Source organism: Pavona decussata, unplaced genomic scaffold (assembly GCF_977016875.1).
Source record: "Pavona decussata unplaced genomic scaffold, jaPavDecu1.1 SCAFFOLD_156, whole genome shotgun sequence".
NCBI lineage: Eukaryota > Metazoa > Cnidaria > Anthozoa > Scleractinia > Agariciidae > Pavona > Pavona decussata.
The window spans coordinates 1,509,624-1,532,500 of record NW_028145568.1 but is presented as its reverse complement, the minus strand read 5'-3'; the positions used below and the strand labels follow the sequence as shown (position 1 = coordinate 1,532,500).

Sequence of the window (22,877 nt, the reverse complement as noted above, 5' to 3'; positions counted from 1 at the left end):
TAATATGTTTTTTATTCTGATTAGTTAATTTGTGTCAAGTGCCCTCAGCTCAGGGTTTAAGAAAATAAAGCACTGACAAAACTGCAAAATATTTAGTACACTTTTGCTCTAATTTTTCTTGCAAGCAGGAAAATTAATGCTCGCAAAATTCTCGCAAAATCAAGTACGTGCGAAAGTTACTAAAAATAAGGTATCAAAAGGTCTCAAATTATTCTAGAACAATCTCCACAAGCCTCTTTTGTGGAGGAGGCTGCACTTAAAATGTTCTTATTTTAAAGTTTCAGCCAGAATTAAGAATATGATTGCCCAAGGTGAATTTTCTTGGTATTTTAATAACTTCTCCCCACAACTTAAATAAGAAAAGTATGGGAACAAGATAGGAAAATTTGTTCTTTGATGTTAGGGGTTAAAGTGTTAATTAATGGCAATCTGTTGTAAAAACAGTTAAAGTAAAGTAAAGTAATTTATTTAATGTTGATGACACAGGGAGTGCTTGCGCAATCTCCCGTGCCACTGAAGGTCACGAAGCTGTGAATTCATGGAAACCAAACAAGCTCTCGTAGTTCTTCTTTTTCTTTTGACTCATGAGATAAATGTTTGCAGAAAAAAATTAAAATTGAAGGAGCTTTTTTTTCCTTTTTTTGTAGGAGCTTATAATTTGCTGTAAAAACAACTGCAAAAATTATAACCCACAGAGTTTAAAGCCATACAGTATTTCTATTATATTTTGAAAAAGAAAACAGGTCAAAAGTAAGGAAGGAAAGGTTATCTAGTAACCAGGAAACTTAGACCCTCTGAGTGCTGGGGTTATAACTCCGTGAAGTTCTGGGTGTGGGTGTACTGCGGAGACTCCAAAACCCTTATCCTACAATTGTATTGCATATGAGACCATGTGTAGCATTTTCAACTGTATTCTAGACTATAGGCACCAAAAGCCCCTTACTCTATCCCAGACTCACTATTTTCCAGAAGCCACAACAACGAGATGTTACATAACTATACAAACTAAACATTGCATAGCAGTCCGTTATGTACATGCAAAAATAATACCTTGCAAAGGCACAGTGTACATTTTTTTTTCAATCCCAAGTACATGTACCACTGATTGGTTTCCAGATATTCTAAATTCCAGACATAACTAATCGATGATCAATGGCAGCAATGAGTAATCGATGGATAATCAATGAGTAATTAACTGATTAATCATTGGTTATCGGTGATTCATGATCAGTAGGTAATTGATGACTAATTGATGGACAAAAGTTTTGTGGCCTATCGATTACTCATCAATGCCGTTGATTTGTTGATGCTATTGATTACCAATCAATAAATATTACTCACTGATTACACACATATTATTATGAGGCATTTTTCTCTATTATAACTGAGTTTCCGGTCATAAATCTTTACGTGAATGGTTTGCAATGATAGTGATAGGCAAAGAAGAATTGTACATGCAAGGTTAAATGGGGAAAGTAACTGAATTCACAGGAATTCAAGAGTCACCTCTAGTCTATCACAATGTAAAGGCCATCGATGAGAAAAAGGAAACAGCATTCATCATATTGATTTGATGGATGGTAAAATTACCGAAAAAGAAATGTTCAGAAGGTTGAGTTGTCTGTCTCACTTTCCTGGCTATCAGAGTCTGGAAAACATACATGTAAATTTTAGAAAAGTATTTCTGCTAGGGTTAAAGTGTAAAAGTTTCCTGGCTAAGGCCGTTGTTTTGCTTTATAAATGTAAATATGAAGTTGTTATTATTTCTTTACTTTCAATTTGTTATGGTTTGTGTAGCCAGGAGATTATGTTGATGACTAATCAATGTCATCAATGACTAATTGATGACTGAAAATTTTGTATCCTATCGATTATTCATCAATTACTTATTGATCATTGGAAATAATCAATGACTAATCAACTGATTACCCGTCGATTACTCATTGATTTAATTGATGTTATTGATGTTATTGATTAGTTATGTCTGGTAAATTTAACCTCTGTCTTATATGTACCCTATCCCTAAAACCTATTGTAACCTGTTTCCACAGTTGATAAGAGAAAGTGCAATGGGCTTGACAGATTGAAGGACATTATTTTTGTTTAGTCCTTGCAGCTGGCCAATGTAACTTGTAATCTAACACGGCTTTGACAGGTGAAAGACCATCGAGCCTGTTTTTTACATTCAGATAATCATTGCAATCAATTTCAGAAAAAGATTTGCTGTCTAGCAATGGCAGTTTGACAGTTGCCTTTTCAGTGATATTTTTGGGCAGCTTATCCCCAAGGGTTTCACGATTGTCAGCAAAGATTTCTATCCTGTGATTGTTTTTTGTAGATTCTTTTCTTGCCTTGGAGAACTTGCGTTGTAGCTTTGAAGTCATAGATGACAAGCTCTGGTTTGTTATATCTGCATTGCGCTGGTTCCGAATCTCTTTTGCTCTTCTAATGATGTTGAATTTGCTTGCGGCGTCAAGAGCAGGCAATGACGATCGGTGGTGCGTTCTTGGTTTCCTGTCAATAGGGTTATATTTCTCTTGCCTTGCTTCAGGGATTGGTAGTAAAGAAATCTTTCTTTTTGTTTGTACATGGTACAGTTCATTCTCAATGCTGTTGTTGTTGTTATAGTCAAAGTCAAAATCATTTACTCTATTCTCAATTAGTCCCTCTTCTTGGCTGCGTTGTACATGGCAGATGTCATCAGAATCAAAGTTCAACTTCTTTCCTTTTTTGTAGACTGGCAAACTTTGCTCACTACGCTGCAAAGTTTTGTCCCTTTTGTTTCCTTTAGCATTATCTCCTTCATCCAGAGGCTCAGACTTCAAATTATCCTTCCCCCACGTTGAAAACTTCATCAATCTTTTGTTCTCTTCCCTCTCTCTTATCTTGCACACTGCCTCATGACACTTCTCAACTCTTCTTCTCTCTGCAAACTCATAAGCACTATCAGAATGTTTAATGATTTCACCTTCTGCCTTTAGTACGCTCATCATATTTCTCAAAGTCTGCTGTACTTGTACATTCTGCAGTAGCTCAACATGGTTCAATCTTTGAAGCCAGGTGCTGCGATAGTCAGACTTTGGAGTCTTGTGTCCTTGGGTTACATTCCCAAGACTGGACACCCTTGATCGCACAAGATAATTTGGATCTTTACCTCCGTCATAAGTAAACTTCTGCGATTCCTTCATGGTCTGCGGACAGGACTTGATATTTTCAAGTTCATTATATCCTTGAAACTGACCAGCAATTGCCTGATTTGACAATTTTGCACAGCCAACCAATTACCAGCACTGTACAATGATTGTAGGACAATTACTGTCCTGTACACCATATGTCTACATAATATGTTGAGAAGTACTTTAGCTTGAAGTCTTCAATATCATTTCAAAGCTTGAGTTATTTCATAGTTCTCTTGTCCCAATGCTAAGAATGGTTCCTCCACTAGAATTTTGAACTTTTTCAAGTTGTCAACTACCTGTTTAGTGAGGTTCCTTCTCTTAGGTAAATTAAACTCACTAAACACACAAGGTAATTAAAGTTCAATCTTCCAGTCAACAAAGCAAGAGAGCCTTAGATACCATGTAAATCTATAACAGAGTTTTGTGTAAATTACTGACAAAGTGTTATTCTCTGGGGAAATAAGCAAGCAAAAGAATGACAAGAGTAATATTCTTGAAAGAGATTAGTAATTAACTAAAATGTGTTTTGTTCTTTGTTATATAACAGGCAGTTGATAGAACATTTTAAAAAACAAATCTTGATTGAATATACTATGAGCTAGACTGTTTTGCTACCTGTGCAAGCTGCAGTTACTTTAAATAAGCAAAATATTTTGATTAAAAGTTGAAGAACAGTTTTGTAAATTAAGTTTTTTTGTATATTAAAAGTTTTGGGCAAAGAGTTAATCCACCTTTTGTGAGATTTCTTTTGCGTTGACTATTGGGTGTTGAATTTGCAAGTTATTGTTCTACCAGCAAGAGTTAAATTCTTTAGGGCTGCCATCTCCTAATCCAATCTTTACTTATTTGAAGACAAATATATATGTTTTCACACCTTAAGAATTATAAAGAATATATAATACCATACAGAAAGAGGGGTTTACCTAGTGTACATTTATATCCTGAAGTCATCAATGCTTTACAAAGTAGTCATGGAATAACTATATTTATTTTGTTTCTACCTGGATTGCACAAAATGACTAATGTTTTGTTGTGGTATAATTTTTTTGGGGTTAAAAATTTTCAAACCAGTTTAATTTTTCTTTTTCTTTTTGCAGCATTCATTAACATATATAATCTGAGACAAAGGGAGATGAAAACCAAATTGATTCGAAAGTAATTTTAGACCAAACGAACTTTATTTTGAACCACACCATACAGTTTATACGTAATGCAGATTTGTCCAATTCCACTGTGATTGGCCTGTCGCTGTGTAGGCTAAAGATATAGTTGTCTGAGTGGAAGAAATGGCGATTTCATAATCAATACCAGGGTAGTATGACATGCAAGGGTTTTCTCTTTGTGTTACTTTCTTCTTCTTAATTACAAGATTACCACTGGTGAAATTCAAAGGTAGCCAACTCTGCTTCATCTCTTAAAATGGTGCAGAATAACTTTTGACATGAGAATATATGTATTATTCAGTAATGACGCAGGCAAACTCGGAAAAAGAAATTCAGAGTGCTCCTATCAGGAGTCGAACCTAAGACCTTCCACTTACTGGTTTGGATGCTCTACCACTGAGCTACAGGAGGCTTGTGGGAGCTAAGGCCATTAAACTAGGTTCATGGGACAAACATCCTACATACTGCTAGGATTGGATGACATGTTTGACATTTTTAAATAAGCTTATAGCTGTACACTAGTAATCATTATAGAGAGTGTTCAAGGTTATTACCTAAGGCATAAGGTGCCCTTTCAGACCCCCTCTCGAAAACAGACAAATTTCAAAGTTTAACATAAATATTATTAATTTTATTATTAATACCAAATAGTGTTTATAATAAATGCAGATCTGTGAAAAGGTGTTGTGCATTGTTTGATAATTTTTCAAGCAATTCCAGTTTTAAGGACATATTTGAAAAACAACCCATCCTCATACTGGGAGTTCCAGCGCCTTTAAAATACATGAAATGCAGCTGTTGCTTTGAAATGTCAAGGTGTGTGTGATTATTTTTAAAATAACTTTAGCCATCTCTGAAATACTGTTTTTCAAAAGTGAGAGACTGGTTCTTTGGGATTTGCATCATGAAAATGTAAATATCTCAGGAATGAAGACAAATAATAATAATAATAATAATAATAATAATAATAATAATAATAATAATAATAATAATAATAATAATAATAATAATAATAATAATAATAATAATAATTTCCAACACCTCATTTTAGCTAACATGTTCTCTAAACACAAGAAGTTTCGAGCCAATCTATTCAAACCTGCCTGACCTGGAACTTCAAAAAGATGCTGTAAATTGCAAATTTTCATTAGCGAGGAAACTGCATCTAAAGTTTTTGGACTCCCTACACAGTCACTGTCAATGAGATTAAATTTTTTCGTGTATATTGTATGTTGGACATTCACGGCCAGGAACTGAAGATACTCAGTACCTCTTTTTTTACATGTCGCATTTGATCAGGCCATAAATGTATAAGGAAGTTTAAAAAAAATTATTTTCCTTTTTAATTATTAAGTTGTTTCTCTTGTAGCTTAACACTCTTCTTGACTGCCAGAAGCCAGTTAGCGACACCAAAGGAGAATCACCAGTTCATGATGAGCTCCTCTTCATCGTCGTACATCAAGGTATCTTACTTGCATCCATAGCATGTGACTCTTTAATTACTTAGCTCTACCCTGTAAATAAATTCAACATTAAATTTCCTATTAACAATTAAGATGTTGTTTCTTGATCTTGTCATGTTGATTAGATTGAAAACAGTTACAGTGTACCCTATCAGGACATGAAATGGATTTTGTCACGACCAAGCTTTCAATTTATTCCCTTATGCAGTATTATTTTATATTAGCACTAAATAACATGCAGCCTTCATGTACCTGATTTTCAAAAGAGTCAAATAAAGCCAACAAGTCACACTTTTTGAGTAGCATTAATAGAGACGTGCTCGACAAATATTTGTACATGTATCAACAGCTTTTATTTAAATGATTTAAAAAGTTCTAAGCATATTGTATGATTTAAGAATTTCATTATTAATTATTAATTGGTCAGTTAATTACATTTGTAAGAAATAGAATAAAGAGTTTTTGAAACAGTCACAGCTAACAGTTTCAGACATAAGGAGAACCCATCATGAAAAAACAGCTGGCATTGACAAGTTTTTATATTGCTGTTTCAAGTCTTCCTTCAGAAAACCTCTACTGACAAGCACTTCTATTAATTCCTGAGTGATGCAGACAAAAGTATTAATTTAACTATTCATTAACTTGACATTTTTGATATTTAGTCCTTGGGTTTAGCTGCTCTTAGGTCCTGAGTGTTGTTGCTTGTCAGTGAAGCATTACATCACACACTGTGACTTCAAAAACCTTTCAAGTCACATTAAATAATTTTATTAATCAATTATATTAAATACTGTAACATTAAAATATGAATGGTTAAGTACTTTATCTCATAAAGAGTTTCTGACTATGTGTATGGCTGAGTTAGGATAAATAAAATAATGGAAATCTCTCCTCTCTTTTTTATTTTATTTTAAAATTCTTAATTCATTGTGGTAACTCACACCAGCCCATAAAATTAGACTCTGTTTATAAGCTGTGTACATTCTATCTCTTTTTCTCTTCCTTTACAGCCTATGAATTGTGGTTTAAGCAGATTATTCACGAGCTGGACTCCATCAGGGAAATATTCACCCTCAAGGAATTGGTTTGTTTTAATTTGTGTTCTTGTAACTAATTAACGTGTGGTCTTGTAAGAAGGCAGCTATCCTCAGAGGTCTGTTTTCCATTTTTGACTTACTGTAGTAGTGCGGTGGCCTGTGTTGTCTTGATTTTCACCATCTTATTCAACCACCAATCAAATCGCAACCTTGTGCAAGGTTTAAAATTTTTTTTAACTATATACAAATAAATGCTAAGAATGAACAGCATTCAATAGTCAACGCTGTTTGACGGTCATTTTCAAGTTCAGTGTTTAAGATAACTTAGCATGTTCATACATATACAATGTTTTATGTTTCTAAATTTCCCCCCCCCCTCCCCCCCCTTTGTTGGACTGGTATTCCAAGATCATTGTTGAATGAGCAACAGAATAGATTATTTTTATATTACTGTAACAATTACAGTGATAATAAAATGTTGTTTTAAGGGTACTGATGAAAGGAAGATGCTTGTCTTAATCTCAAGACTTGGTCGCATTGTGCAGATCCAAAGAGTGAGTTATTTTGCTTTTATCAAGTGTCTTGTTGAATGTAGCTGACCATAAAGTTTGTATCTGTTATTAAATGTATTTTGCCTGTTTGGCTGCTGGTGATACTGTGGTTTTAAATTGACACCTGGCTGTCCTTTGGGACAATTAGGTGCAGGCATGTATGACACTATATCAAGGCTTAAAGAGCTATTAAATAATAGAGTTAAGGATGGTGCCTATACCTTATATCGAAATATTTTAGCGTTGTTTATGACTATGTGGGAAAAACAGATCTTAGCAAGGGCAACTGAAATCTAAAAAGAAAGTTGGGGGTAACCACGCATCTTTTAGAGATAATTAATTGACAAATATTCTAAAAAGCAGTAAAATACAACCCCAGTAAAAATATTTTGTGATCACAGTGTGATCACAGATCACGCCCGTGATCACGGGCGTGATCACTCCTTTCACCTTGATCACGCCTTCAGCAATGCGTGATTGGAGTCATCACACCCGTGATCACGGTGTGATCACTCCAGTGACCGTGATTCTCTAAAGTGATGGCGTGATCACGTATGATCGGTGATGGCTTAACTGTTCAAACATTATTCATAAGAGTAAAATTGAACAACAAAAACAACCAAACTGCATATAAATCTCATTCAAATGGTACAAAATATCTGTAACACTAATGGAGTAAAAAAATCTTTTATTCTAGTAAATTAAAGATGTGGTTTAATAATCAGTTATTAGCGGGCACCGTGACTTACCGCGCTTAAAACTCGGGACAATTGAATCTTTCTTTACTTTGTGCCGTTCAATCTTTAACTCACAGGTTTCATGGTTACACGCATTTGTTTCTTGGTTCATCAGTCCTGTACAACATTTTATAGCAGCTTTTTAAACGACTAAGAATGAATATAAACATTTGGACGATCAAATGCAAATTCAATCCTGATTTGTTGTAGCATATGTTGCCTTCTATGCTCGTTTCATTTCACTTACTTGATCCAAGGCGAAAACTCAAGGCTGCTTTTTTGCATGTTCCCGACGAAGCACTGAAAAATATTTCCATTAGATACGATTCTAACTTCAGTTTCGAGAAAAATAGCGCCTTTTCTCCGAATTCCGTGACACGTGTGTGTCAGAATTTTATCTACAAGGTCTCTTGAGTCATCTGCGCAGGCTTTTAGCCAGGATTTTGAAAGTGGGAGTCCAAATTTTATGTGGGCCGAAAGGCGCTGTGCTCCTAGGGGGGTCTGGGGGCATGCTCCCCTAGAAAATTTTGAAAAATTGAAGCCTCTTAGACGCGATTTCCACGATTCTGACAACTGTAAACGTCTTTCAATTTACCTATTAAACCGCTGTTTTTCCTTGATAATTTTACTAAGCTATCCTTTCCTCAACTTACCTTGTTTAACATTGAATTATATTTGGGGCAGGAACTCCAGTTGTTATGAAGAGTGATTGAAATTTGAAGTTGTCAAGCCTTGATTTACACGAAAGAACAGATATGCGTGGCTTTGTTGGTCGAACTGCATTCTGGTCTACAAGTGCCAGTCTCCCAATCTCAGAAATGCAATATCTTTTATTATTTTCAGTAAAGAACTTTAAGTTATGTGTTGTGTAGTCATTATTTACATTCAGACAATTGGTAGCGCAAAGCCTAAGACCTTTTCGAAGAAAACAAATCTACTCAATTACAACTGTAAGTCAGTTTAATAAACCAATATAAGGCCTAAACTGTCGAACTGCTTATGGGCCTAAATTGTGCGTTATTTGGATTTTATATTCTTCGCCGTTGGCAGTCGAAAAATACTCTAGCTGCCTCGTAGTCGACGTCTTCAATTGGAATCCCGGCGTAGACAAGACTCATATAATCACCAACGCGCGTATTTATTTATAGCTGCCGGCAAAGTAGCCTGGGGACGACTTGGTAAGCCAATATCACTGAACAGCGGCTTTGCCTGTGAAATTGCTTCGGTCAACTTTGATTCATTTGATAAAAAAAAAAAAGGAAACTCGCTAAAAAAGTGTTAATATAGAAGAAAAATACGACAGCAACACTAAAAAAACTCTTGAGAGCAAAAAGAAATGTAAGTTTTATAAATTTATAGACAATGTTTTGTTACATTAAGCACAGAAGTTCGTAAATGGCTGCCCAAAACAGGCCGTCGAAAATCTCCCATTTCTGAGGAGTGGCCGTCCTTTGGACGGCTGGACGGCCGCCTGGCTAAAAGCCTGCATCTGCGTGTTTAATCTTATTGGCCAAATGTCATGAACCTGTTTCGAATTACCTCTTCCTGATCGCGTTACAAAAATTGTCCTGAAAATAAACTTGACCGTTGTAATTTGACTTAGAAGAGCGGGAACGTTTTCAATGCGAAGTATCTTCTCTTATCACTTTGGGAAACAGTTTAATGTTTGCTTTTCTGAAGCGGAGATCTGCACCCGGCCGTTTTGTAAACAACAGACTGTTCCTTCGGATTGTCTCCGACTGTGTATTGCCGCTTGGATGTTTGAAGTTCGTCGCGATTAATGTACTCTGATCGAGAACTCTGGGCATGAGGACTTCTTTGGTCGGCATTGCTGTAAAACGAAATGATTCTTGCAAGTTGTCAATTTTAGTCCATGTTTATAGACGGGAAAGTCAATATCGAAGAACGTTCCAATTATCGAGGTGAGCAGCACGATCACATAATATAATAACGATGATGTTAGAATTTTTAAGTGATTCCCGGTTAGTATTCTTCTGAACCAAGATGAAAAATATTAGTTCACGCTTAATAAACCTGTTTGTAGTTCTCAACTTGTCAAAATGTATACTATTTTAGCTTATTCCACTGCGCAACAGACTGCCCCGTGTGGTGTTCATTTTTATTCTGTACACAAAAATAAATAAACTTACATGCTGCAAAACAACTTTTTACTGCAGACTGCTGTGTTTATAATGTTAAGGCACGCGCACTGTACTAATATAAATTGTTACGCTTGTCAACTATACTAGATAACTTGCTTATTATCAAATTGGTTCAATTCGAAATTCATTCCTCTATTGAAAAAGTGCGTGATCACGCCACCGTGATTTTAAGGGAGTGATCACGGTCATCAGCCATTCAGGCGTGATTCTCGTTTTTTCTGTGATCACGGCCGTGATCACGCGTAAAAAGTTTTTACGCGTGATCACGGCGTATCACACCCTGTGATAACACCTGTGATCACGGCGTAATCACGCCTTTATTTTTACTGGGGAAAGCACTGACATGGTGTATTTTTCCCAAATTGAAGCTTTATTATCTCTGAAAAATGCATGGTATACCCCCAATTTTCTTTTAGGATACCAAAAGCACTTGCTAAGTTTTGCTTTCTCCGCAAAGTTTTAAGGCCCGCAAAAATAGCCCTGTATTAGTAGGCACCACCCATAGGAAACCCAAGTATCTCAAGATGCGCAGAATGCATGCACAATAACAAAAGTTAATAATTAACTTTTAATTAATTAAATTGTCACCTTGACTTATGACGGTGCCTAATTATTAGGCACCGTCATAAGTCAAGGTGACAATTTAATGTCAATAATTTAGTAGGTAGTTTTTCGTTTATACTCAGTCAATATTTGTCTTATTTGTTTCTCTCAAAACAAATACACAAGGTGCTTATACAGATTCTTAAGAATGAAAACGAGTATCTGACTGTGAACTCAGCAATTTTCTCTGTTTGAGGGTAGCGATAATTTTATGTAAAAGTTACCAAACATAAATGTTCAATTAAAATAATTGGGGCTGAAGTGGCCAACATTATATTTTTTACTTTGAAGATGTCATCATTCACAATGGTTGTTTGCTTAATTTTGTAGCTATTACGTGACCAGATCATGATCCTGGAGACCATGACTCCATTGGATTTTATGGAATTTAGGTCAGTAACATGGTTTATTTTAGCTGAACTGGTCTGCAGTGCTGAAAAATAGCATTCTGATTGGCTCCCTGAGCGATCCAAATATTCCAATATGCACCGCGTGTATTACAACTTACTTTTGAAAGGAGCAAAGTGTTCAATTTTGACAAAACAAAACAAACGAAAATTTTTCAGTAAGCTAATGAAGCATACATAGGAACTGTTCAAGCAGTCATGTTGGCTTGAACGGCTCAAACTCGACCATATTTTCCCATTACGGACCCCACTCTTGTTCAACATCATATATATAAACAAATAAGTAAAAAAATACAATTTATAAAAGACGGCACTTGGTTCATAGTTGATTTCTGATACTGTTTTTAAAGTACATTAAGTTACATGTAAGTGATGACGTCACAAGAAAATAGCTCAGATCATATAAATTGTTATGGATTAAACCTTTGACCCCTAAAATCAAAGAGCAAATTCTCCTATCTTGCCCCCATACTAAATTCTTACAAAAGCACTGGGGAGAAGTTAAAATATCAAGAAATTTACTTTGAGTAATCATATCCCTAATTCTCAAGAACTCAGGGGTCGAACAAGCAGTGATATTACAAGGAGAAATTTGATGCTGATCACTGTAATGTAATCTGTTACTCAAAATGTATATGGTCATGCAAACCATCCAGTGTGACTACATCTCAAGGTTGTCCACTTAATTACAACAGGTTAGACTGGATTTAAAATCAAACTAAACCAAATCGTCTTCCCCCCCCCCCCCCTGCGCTCTGAGAAGGGCTAATGCTCGAAACGCTGCACTCGAATCTCTTTATGGTGATCAAATTACCTTTAGTTATCAACTCTGTTGATAAAACCAAAGATTTGTTTCCTCGCTCCTTTTCCCTTGGTATGCAATCAGCTCCATTATGGCAGTTATCTTGTTGATTTTCAATATCTAACCATGCAGTGCGGTTTATGTTCATTTACAGAGATTACTTGGCCCCATCATCAGGATTCCAAAGTCTTCAGTTCAGGCTGATTGAGAATAAATTAGGGATTAACAAGGTACAAGCCCCACACCATCCAGTCAAAGCACTGGTTTTCAATGGCAATGCAAAAACAAGTTCAAGGACAGTGAAAATAAAATACAACATTGAGAAACACAATCTGTTATAATGATGATGATGATGATGATTATTGTTATTATTAGCAGGTGTAAACTCTTAATAATCTCAATGATTAATGTGAATTTGCTAGGTTCTGTATTCTGCCTTGAGTGTCTTGAGTAATGAGCAGTTCCAGAAAAAAATCCACACTCACCACATGGAAGGTCAAAAGAAATTCCTAGTGGGAGGGGGTCTTGAAAGTCAAAATTTTAGAGGCAAAGTATGAAGCTAAAGTGGAATTTCCTGGGGGGACGGGGGGTGCAAAATAAAAAACCTTCTGTGGGGGGGAGTATGGATATTTTCTGGAGCTGCACAATCATTTTAAGGGTTATTGTTGTTTTTGTGATTTAATGGGTAATGAGGACAGAATCAATGGAATCCCACCTATCTCAATGATATTCAGTTGTGTGACACTTCATAACAAAACTTGACTTGTGTGATCTTGAGTTAACAGAAACAGGGAGAGACTACTACATGTACACACAATCATCTCTTTCTCTCCCTGCTGTACATTGATTTCTGCCCCTCTCTCTTAACCCTTTTAGCCCCTGCGGCCCAGTATTAACACATATATTCTTCTCACTGTTATCCATATATTTCCTATGGTACACAGATAATTTGGTAAAGCATCAAGACATTTGACCTTTGTTGATCAGTTCCTCAATTTCTCCTTACACATTTAGATCAACTAGCTTATATAATTCTCATTCACGGAAATTCGGTGGTGGTCACTATTGGGATTGAAGGCTGCCAGTGCATGACTACTCAAAAAAGGCTACTGCACAGTGTATAGAGAGAACCAATAAATGTAACGACCATCGCTTATTGCTGTGTTTTCGCTGCAGGGTCACAGGATACGCTACAATTATCAGGATTACAGGTAAGTTGGGGGTGAGGAACAGTGGGTAGGAAGTCTAGAAACCATGAAATAGAGTATGAGCTGACTGGAAGAGGAATTCAAATTAAATTTAAATATTTGCCTCACATAACAAAATGGAAAATTTTTAACACCGAAAAGAGGAATTAAAAGATACAGGGAAGGAAGGTTTTTTTTTGTTTTGCACCCCCCTTCCTCCCAGGAAATTCCAGTTAAACTTCTTTCTTTGCTTCTAAAATGTTGTCTTTTAAGACCCCCTCTCCCTATTATTTTCCGTTGACCTTCCATGCGGCGGGTATGGATTTTTCCTGGAACTACACAATGCTAGTTAATTACATTACGCTGCATTGCTTGTAATCATCACTTACTTACAACACATTGTTTGTTATTTACAACCATGATTACATTACCTATACTCTACTTACGAAAACGCTAACATGAATTAAGCCACAGTAAAATACATTGTATTATGAGAGCCTTAGAATGCAGATTTATGTTACCTGTATCAAAGTCGGAATTTCCTGTTCAAAGATTTTAACAAGGGCTATAAACTGTTTTAATAATTCTAACTTCCACTGCCATGATGCATTCATAGAATGGAAATGCCTAAGTTAGTTTCTCGTCCATGATAAACCACACCCCACATCAATAACCAGTAACCATGGTTTTGTTATTGTTGTTAAACGAAAACCCATTACCCGCTGATAACTTTAAGAGATAAAGAATAAATGTAATTTCGAGTAAATGCATTGTGTCAATGATATGGACAACAAATGCAAGGAAACATTGGTGTACTTAATTGTTATATTTCGATATGGTACTATATCATCCTCAGACTAAGGTGACAACAAGTAGCTATGATTTAAATGCTAAAAGATGGTAAATTAGCAATGCAAAACATGCACATGAAAATACAAAACAAGACGTAAATGTCAGGAGAATAGGCATAGTTCTCTACTAGCTTTTAAACCATTGTTCATTTACTGATTTGGTTAAATTCAACTTTTCAGCACAGCATTTGATTCTCAAGATGGGAAACAACTGGAAGCATCTGAAACTACTCCATCTCTGCTAGTTCTTGTCCAGGTGTGTTGATTCAATGGATTATTTATCAAAACAACAACCACAATCTAAGCAGGTATGACAAGATATCCCCCATAAAAGGTTTCTTGGAGTTACTGAAATACAAAGTGACTCTTTAGTTATTGTGTATTAGCAAAAAGTTGCAGACTTGTCTTCCCAAATTTTCTTACACTGTAAAAAGGGAAACCTAACAGCTCTTCTGCTTTAAATTCTTATTCCATTCCATTCCTATTCACTTTGGGTGATCATGTGCTTAATTTGCATGACTTCAGGGGTTGAATAAGCATTGATATCACAAGGACAAATTTAATGCTGATCACCCAGTGTTAAGGTCTCAGATTGTTTTGTGCCTTTTTCAAGGCTTATTTTTGTGTAACCTGCATGCATGTAACACAGATTGGTTGCTTAAAAGTAGGTGGTGGTCAACTAGAAAGCCTTTGCTACTTTGACCACCACACACATTTTAAAATTTGTACTGTATTTATTTTTATCTTGTAATAATCTGTTGTTAGTAATACTTTTCTTTCTATGTTAATGTTGTGTAAATAGTGTGAAATAAATGAACCATGAACCATGATTGATGACTGTTCGGATGCCTTAGCTGAAAATTTAAGTTGCAGCAAGTTCTAGGAAACTGTATTTTATTCCTGGAATTTACTAGCTGTTGTTCGTTTCCTGAATACTAGCTGAACCTTTTTGCCTTTCTAACAACATATTTGTCCCTTTGAAAACAAAAGCAATTAGTTTTCCAGTGTTGCAAAATTTTAAGCTGACACTTGGCAAAGAAACCTACAGACCTTATTTCTCACTAAATCTAAATTTCTGGGTCAATGAAGGCCATCCAAACAGACATCCACTGGAATAAACTATTCACTGGGTGCCCCTGGTAAAAAGGAAAAAAATTAAGAATCTCACCGATTTTTTCTGACAAATTTATAGCTGAAAGCTTTTGGACCAAAGTTAGTTACAAGTCATTGCTGAATTGTTCTTAAAGTGTCCCTAAGAATTGACTTCTTTGAGAACAATGAAAATATAAAACAATGCGGATTTCATCTTTCTCACATGGTCCTATTTAGCAATTGACTGACTTGTCACGTGACTTGAGGTCACCTGACTTTACATCACATGACAATTAAGCCTTGATTAGATTGTTTCTCTTGACGTAAATCACACTTGCATTGATACATAACTGAGACTTGTACCTTTTCTTCAGGGTTGGTTGGAAAGGACACCAGGTCTTGAGGAGGATGGATTTGACTTTTGGAGAAAATACAAGAGAAGTGTACAAAACATGCTGGACAACATGAAGGCTGAGGCCGAGGTACACATATGGTTAATTCTGTTTTGTTTTCGTTGCAACTGGTGTTGTTTTCCTAAGTATACAGAAAGTAAAGGGTCTGCCATAATCCTTCTAACATCTGACCTGGTTTTTTACTTGTAATCGTATGCTTTCATCCACTTCACCATTGAGATTCTTGCTAGTGTTAAATGTTCACTTTAGATTTTTGGCACACATGCTGATATGAAAAGGTAAAGGTTAAATAAAATTAATTGCTGCTAGAGAAAAATTAAGAACATAGGGATTATAGCTGTCCCAAGTACCCAGTACTCCGCGCCCTTTTTTCCATAAAAAGGCTGGCACCCATCAGCAAACTAAACAACCCATTTCAAGGCTGCTGCCTAAGAAAAATACAAGGAGCCTTATACAAGGCCAAAAGCCAAGAAGTTAGGAGCCCAACATGTGAAGCATTGAGTGCTGGTGCAAAAAAATTTAGGTGCCTGGAAAAATTTCTTGGGCGCCCCAGTCTACTGGGCTCCTGTTAGGCAGCAGCCTTTCATGCACAAACTGATTTAAATTTGTAGCACTTCCTCCAGGCTGAAGAAAAAACTTTACTTCCTCTATAGTTTCAAAAAAGAATCACATGATCTCCATTTCCTGCAGGTTGAAGAGGATGAAGAAGTGAGGGCGAGTTTGTTAAAAGATGTCAAGAAACAAGCAGTGAGTAAAGAACAACATGGCTTGTTATCAAAGTGTAATCTAGGCTTCCTAAATTTCTGTGCAAGTTTGCAGTGAACATGTAATAGTTTCGTCATATGAACAAAGAACTCACTTTCCAAAGCATTGAAAACACACTGTAGCAACATTGTTTAACTATGCCGATGTCAAAGGCAGTCCGGTTGTGTGTACGGTCTCAAATGTAAATAATCAGTCTTTTATCTCACCTATTTTGTGCAATGTTCAAGTTCCATCACATAGCTGAGTCCACTCACCGCTGTATTCAGGCTTGGATGCCCTGAGATCAAAATCAGCAAACTCATGAAAATGTTTCTCGTTCGAATACTGCCACCTGTTATCACTCCAGGGCCAGGGGTCCGTTTCTCGAAAATTCCTGGTAACTTACCAGGCCCGATAAGTGTCTTTGGTGATGAATGTTTCTTAACAGAAGTCAATTTTTGTAAGCTTTGAATACTAAATTTTAAATTTTAAAATTCTATGAAATCATAGGCCAAGTACCATGTCTCTATTCAATGTGTAATTGGCAAAAAAACATAACAGAATATATTTTTCGGGCCTGGTAAGTTATCAGGACTTTTGAGAAACGGGCCCCAGGTTACATGAAGTGTCTCTACCCTTTAAGCCCCAATATCAGCCTGTATATTCTCCTCACTGTTTCTCTGTATTTTGTATTGCACTAGTTGGGAGAATTTCTTTAGATATCAAAACGTGCTCATGATCTGTATGTCAAATCAAGTGGTGACATTGTAAGGAGAAATCTGATGCTGGTCATTGTTGGGGCTTACTGCGCATACGTTCTGCGCATCTTGAGTTACTTGGGTTTCCTATGGGTGGTGCCTATTAATACAGGGATATTTTTTGCGCGGTTTAAAACTCTGCGGAGAAAGCAGAACTTAGCAAGTGCTCTTTGTATCCAAATAGAAAATTTGGGGCAACCATGTGTTTTTCAGAGATAATAAAGCTTCAGTTTGGAAAGAAAACGCCATACATTGCTTTGTATTTTACTTTTTTTTAGAATAATTGTTGCTTAATTATCTCTAAAAAATAGGTGGTTTAGCCCCAATTTTCTTTTTTGATTTCAATAGCCCTTGCTAAGATTTCCTTTCCCCGCATAGTCATAAACCGTGCAACAATACTTCTGTATTGGTAGGCAACGTCCTTAAAGGGTTAAGATAAGTGGGAGTTTTCTGCAGGCATTCCCTGCGTTCCAAAGGATTTTTCCCAAGTGCTATATCAGATCACTGAAGATGGTTTATTGAGGATAGGGAACACAACAAGAGTATGAGAAAATCCTATGGAATGCAGGGAACGACTTCAGACACTCTCACTTTAGATCTTAGATGCTTTATGCAACTGGTTCGTGGCCTCTAGGGGCATCCACACGAGGGAATTACCCCCTAGCGATCGGAAGGGATGAGCAAAGAACAAGCAGACTGTTGACAAGTAAAGGTACAGTTAGCTAGAGTGTTAATCAGCAGGTTTTTGCTTTGTGGAGAAAGAATAAGGAACAGAAATTCAGATGTTAAATACTTAGAGAAATGAATGCCTTGTATCCTGCTGATGAAACGCGTCTACTTTGGTTAACAGGACCACTTTGAAACAATCTTCAATGAGGAGAGACACAACCAACTTGTCGCACGAGGTAATATAGTGCTGAAGTCTATATTTTTGCTGTTTTATCAATCAAATCGTTCCTCCTGCAGTTTTTACGTCATTTACAGGAACTACCAGAATCCTTAAGTTTTTTGCTTTATTTCTTGCATATTAGGGAGATTGTTATCTGAGCTTCACTGGGATTACAAAATTTAAATGAGAAAGGAAAAACTAAGACGATTCTGGTAGTTGTAGCAAAATGGCATCATCTTGAAAATCGCCTATTGTAAGTTCTTACAACACGTTTGTTGTAGGTGAGAGGAGGTTCTCCCACAAGGCCATGCAGGGAGCACTCATGATTTACTTTTACCGGTAAGAGACTGGGACCAGTAAATGTAATGGAATGTATGCGTTGAATATATTATACCGTGACACACTCCCATTCTATTTGGTTTTGTTTTTAATCCTCTGCAGCTCTTTTCAGAAGGTTTATATATCTAGGGCCCGCCGTAAATGACTCATGCTGCATCGGATTTATTACCCTCACATTGTCCTGTAATGTATTTTTTGCACAGTAATTAAAGCGGTAAAAATAAAATTATATTGGTATATTGTAAATTACACAACTTTGATAGACTTTCACCAGTAATTTTGTAAAATTCAACCATACTTTATTGCTTATATCATACGGTATTGGAAAGACGTTTGTACTAATTACTGAGTTATTTATTTATTTATTTAGCGATCTGCGTATTTATCTATTTCTCTTTCTTTAGTTATTCATATATTTAGTGGGTCATTTGTCTTGTATTGATGTTTCCAGTTTAACATTAAATAAAACTATTAAAAAATGGAAAGTGCTTTTGACTTGTAGAACTTGATAAGTAAAAGAAAGGAACACTTCATTCAGTAGTGTTTCTAATTCTTTTTATTGTTCGTGTTATTATTCATGATCATTACGATGTTGAGTTTGTGGTTTGTGCCCTTCACACCTGCAGTGATGAGCCACGATTCAACCAACCATTTCAAATTCTTCAGTTGCTGATGGACATTGACTCGCATCTGATCAAGTGGCGATGTAAGTTTTGTAAAGGGTACAATAAATGCTGTGCCGCTAGTATAAATGACACAAAATAATGATGTATCAGAGAATTACCTCTGCCATGTACATGTATTTTAGCTCTTAAACATACACTCCGGAGTTAGCTCTGGGATCCATGATAAGTTTTGTAAAAGCCTGGCTTAATGGGGCAGTGTCACCTATTTTACTGTCACTTTGATTAACCAAAAAACATATTTGAATCGGTGGAATCGTTAAAATAATGGTTCAGTTTTGTTTACAATAACCCTACTAGAGCACAGAAACTAGTGTTAATTATGTTTGGCTGCGGATGGCTATGATGAAAATGGATTACAACCTTGAAAAAATTGGCCAATTTTTCAAGTTCTTCTGTGTGTTAAGAAGTCGCTAAAAGCTGCAGTTATGGTTAGTTCTTTCTTGGATAAATTCCTCAATATTTTTTTTCCCGGTGTTCACGTTAACAAAAAAGGCTTTTCGTCGTAGTTTTGACCAAAATACAGCAAAATCGCCGTGTCAGTGCCGAGCATTGTTGTGAAAACACTGCTGGACTGCGAATTAAGTTTTTGAAACAAAATCTTCCATGCTTTTTACTTGATTGAGAAACACTTCGCTGTTTCTGAGATCCAAACCCCCTGAGCATTAAGTTGTTCAAGTCATTGTAGATGTGCTAAGCATTTCTGGTGGAAGTTAACTTCGCACATTGCAGCTTAAGGCGTTTACTACTTGGGCACCATTAAGCATAACAATATCGACTTCATGTAGCATTGTGTGAAATAGTCAAGTGCTTCTATTATGCAACTATTTCCTCTATTTTGGCCATTCAGAAAAAAACGTTTAGCTATTGAAGAGGTGGGATCTCTTTCATTTTAGTTATAGACGAGGTCTCCTTTATATTTTTATAACCTTGATTCTTTTATCAAACACGACGGACAAGTTTTGTTTTGATTTCACAGACAATCACTTGATGATGGTTCAACGAATGATTGGCAGCAAAATGGGCACTGGAGGCACTTCTGGGTACCAGTACCTCAGGTCCACCGTCAGGTGCGTCAGCAATAGACCATTTCCGACAATATATTAAAATTCAAGCTTGGCTGCGAGGCTTGGGGGAATAAAACAAAATAAATTAATTATTCATCTCTGAGCCTCAATGTAATTTCTGTTGTTTTAGTTCCCCAAGCCTCATAGCCAAGTTAGAATTTTAAAATGTCGCAAATGGTCTATTTGCACGATTGTTTTTTTATGCTCAAAGTTGATTCCCAGCCTACACCAGTCACTTCTTGGCACGTCAAGAAGATTTTAAATATTATTTGTTTCGTCACACAAATATCACACACTACAAAATAGGTTTGGTGACGGAGAAGCCTGAATTTGAAGCTGGGGGCTTATAAGGTCCAGGCTGCCCCTAGCTTAGGACATGACAAAAACATTGAGAAGAGGCAGAATTTACGATACGAGCTAATTACGGGGAAGGACGATATAATAATTACATTGTTACAGGGACGGTGCCTCGTAATTCAAGGTTATTTTTGCCCAGTTTATGGCTCTGCGGGAATGCAGGTGTTAGAAAGGACTAAGGAAGTGGTAGCAACGCATTTTTTCACAGCTAATTAAACAACAATGTGCCTAACAAGCGGTAAAATGATATGCATAACAATTAATGGTATCTGTTTCCGAATCGAAGCTTGATTACTCTGAAAATTGCGAAGTTACTTCCAATTCAATAGCCTTTGCTGAGATCTTCTTTTCCCGCGTAGTCCTTAACCGCGCAAAAATACTTTTGAGTTAGTAGTTTGGGTTTTTTCGTAAACGATCTTCAGTTTTCAAGGTCATAGCTTGCGTTCGATTGACCGTATTCCGGAATAAGAATTAACGGAATAGCTTAGTAATTTGGAAAGCTACTTCTGTAAACTTACGCTGACACGTGATAGTTCAAGAGCCATCTTGTATTCCAGTAACTCCTAAAACCTCTTACGAGGGATTTCTTGTCATCATTGTATGTATTCCTATTCCGGAGTAGGGTCAATCGAACGCACTCATTGTCTTTTTGCTTTATAGCTTCAATTTCCCATTATCGACTGGGATGCATGTCAAAATGCCTCACTTGTAATTTTTCTTTAATCAGAATGACGTTTTGTTTTTAGTGACCGCTACAAAGTGTTTGTTGACCTGTTTAACCTGTCCAACTTCCTCATACCACGTGACCTGATCCCGCCACTCAGCTCAGCTATGAAGATGCGCCTGCGTACTGCGCTGGTAGATGGACGGCTCTACGACAGCGATAGTGCCCTGTGCAGCGACAGCAGTGAAGACGATCAAGTGTCAGTGGTCACCTCTATGGTGAAAGGCGTTTCTATAACGACCAGTCCAACCGCTGAAATCGATGGAGGGAGGGAACCTTGTGATTAGTTCATAGCATTTCAAAGAATCGAATAAAGAGCGATCCTTTGAAAATGGGGTTTAAAAGGGTATATTCGAAGTCATGATATGTCTTATGTTCAGGTCACAAGTCTTCTGTTCTCCTTTTCTAACAACTATCCGATTTTTCACATTTCACAATGTGTAAATCCAAAAATTAATAGTGTTATGGATTAGATTTTTGTCAATATGGACAGTACTGTAGTTGTATAATCCTTTTTGCGATTTTGAAGATACAAAGACTGTATTTTCCCTTAATGGGGCCCAAACGTTTTATAGTGATACTTTCTAGTTTAGTTTTTGAATGGAGTACCTGTTTTCTAACGGGATTTGATAAAGTAAATGTTGTACATTTAATGTTAACTCAGTGTAATCAAGGGTATATGCATTAATCTTATCTAGACCGGGGGTGGGGGGATTCTGCCCGCGGCGACTTTGAACCTGAATAATTTTGTTAATATTTGCAAACAGCCTGAAACCTCAGGACTTATTCGCAAATTTATCTGGGAATAATTTGATGATGTCGTTTACAGTTCATTGACTTTGATGTTTCCATGTTTTGTTCAATTTTTTCCATCTTGCATAGCGGATTCAAGATGGCCGCCATTTGACAATTATGATGTCATTCATGACAGCGTCATCTGATGTTATCACCTCCCTTTGCGGACTTCAAAGGAAAGATCTTTGGATGTAGTGTCTTTCCTCCAAGTCTCATTGTCATGGCTTTTGTACTAGTAGGGTTAAATAGGGTTTACATACTAGAGAAAAAATGCGTCACTCGAATATGAGAAAAAACGATTTTAATCGTTTTTTATCGTGTTCTTGGTAAGATTTTTGAAGCCCATTGTGTGGTTAAAATGGTTTTCAATTGGACCTTTCTGCCTGGACTTAACTGATTTTGTTTTTGCGAAATACTGAAACGCTTTCTCAAGAAAGTAGTAGTGATAGAGAGTTCTTGGAATGAACATGTTTAAATTGCTTTTTGGGCTTTGCTAGAATCAATTATTCGTTTCAAGAAGACGTGTATTTACATTCTCTTTGATAACAAGAAAATTTCCTTTTCGCGAGAATCAGAAAAAGGCATTTCTAAATCATTTGACAAACGTATTTATAATGTGGAAAACATTAATGGCATAATAATTTTGACGTTTTCTTGTATTATTTAAATTCAACAATTTTTTATTTGTACCCGTATAAATATCAAATAAAAATGATTGACTTTGGTATTGTTTAATCAGGTCATTGTCTTTTCTGTTATCTGCCTTTGGGTTTGTAGTAAAATAAGGTCTCTGTCAAATCCTGTGGTTTGAACAATCCACGTGTCTTATTAGTGTCTGTTTAAACTTCTTTGTATGTGTTATTTTATTAAAATT

General features: G+C 36.3%; 2 protein-coding genes across 2 annotated transcripts in view; one reads left to right on the top strand and one right to left on the bottom strand.

Annotated features, from left to right (window-relative positions):
* LOC146465189 (tryptophan 2,3-dioxygenase-like) overlaps positions 1-22,738 on the top strand; it is a 24,679-nt gene extending 1,941 nt beyond the window's left edge. The window contains exons 3-16 of the mRNA XM_085128867.1: positions 5,712-5,805; positions 6,816-6,889; positions 7,331-7,396; positions 11,226-11,287; positions 12,259-12,334; positions 13,281-13,315; positions 14,323-14,398; positions 15,609-15,716; positions 16,338-16,394; positions 18,000-18,054; positions 18,320-18,377; positions 19,004-19,083; positions 20,040-20,130; positions 21,231-22,738. Coding sequence (XP_084984993.1) covers positions 5,712-5,805; positions 6,816-6,889; positions 7,331-7,396; positions 11,226-11,287; positions 12,259-12,334; positions 13,281-13,315; positions 14,323-14,398; positions 15,609-15,716; positions 16,338-16,394; positions 18,000-18,054; positions 18,320-18,377; positions 19,004-19,083; positions 20,040-20,130; positions 21,231-21,495 — 1,197 coding nt within the window. The 3' untranslated portion in view covers positions 21,496-22,738. The remainder of the gene's footprint in view (positions 1-5,711; positions 5,806-6,815; positions 6,890-7,330; positions 7,397-11,225; positions 11,288-12,258; positions 12,335-13,280; positions 13,316-14,322; positions 14,399-15,608; positions 15,717-16,337; positions 16,395-17,999; positions 18,055-18,319; positions 18,378-19,003; positions 19,084-20,039; positions 20,131-21,230) is intronic.
* On the bottom strand, positions 2,000-3,315 carry LOC146465190 (uncharacterized). The gene has a single exon (XM_085128896.1). It carries the CDS (start codon positions 3,186-3,188, stop codon positions 2,094-2,096), a length of 1,095 nt encoding a protein of 364 aa, XP_084985022.1. The 5' UTR covers positions 3,189-3,315; the 3' UTR covers positions 2,000-2,093.
* Positions 22,739-22,877: the final 139 nt, after the last annotated feature.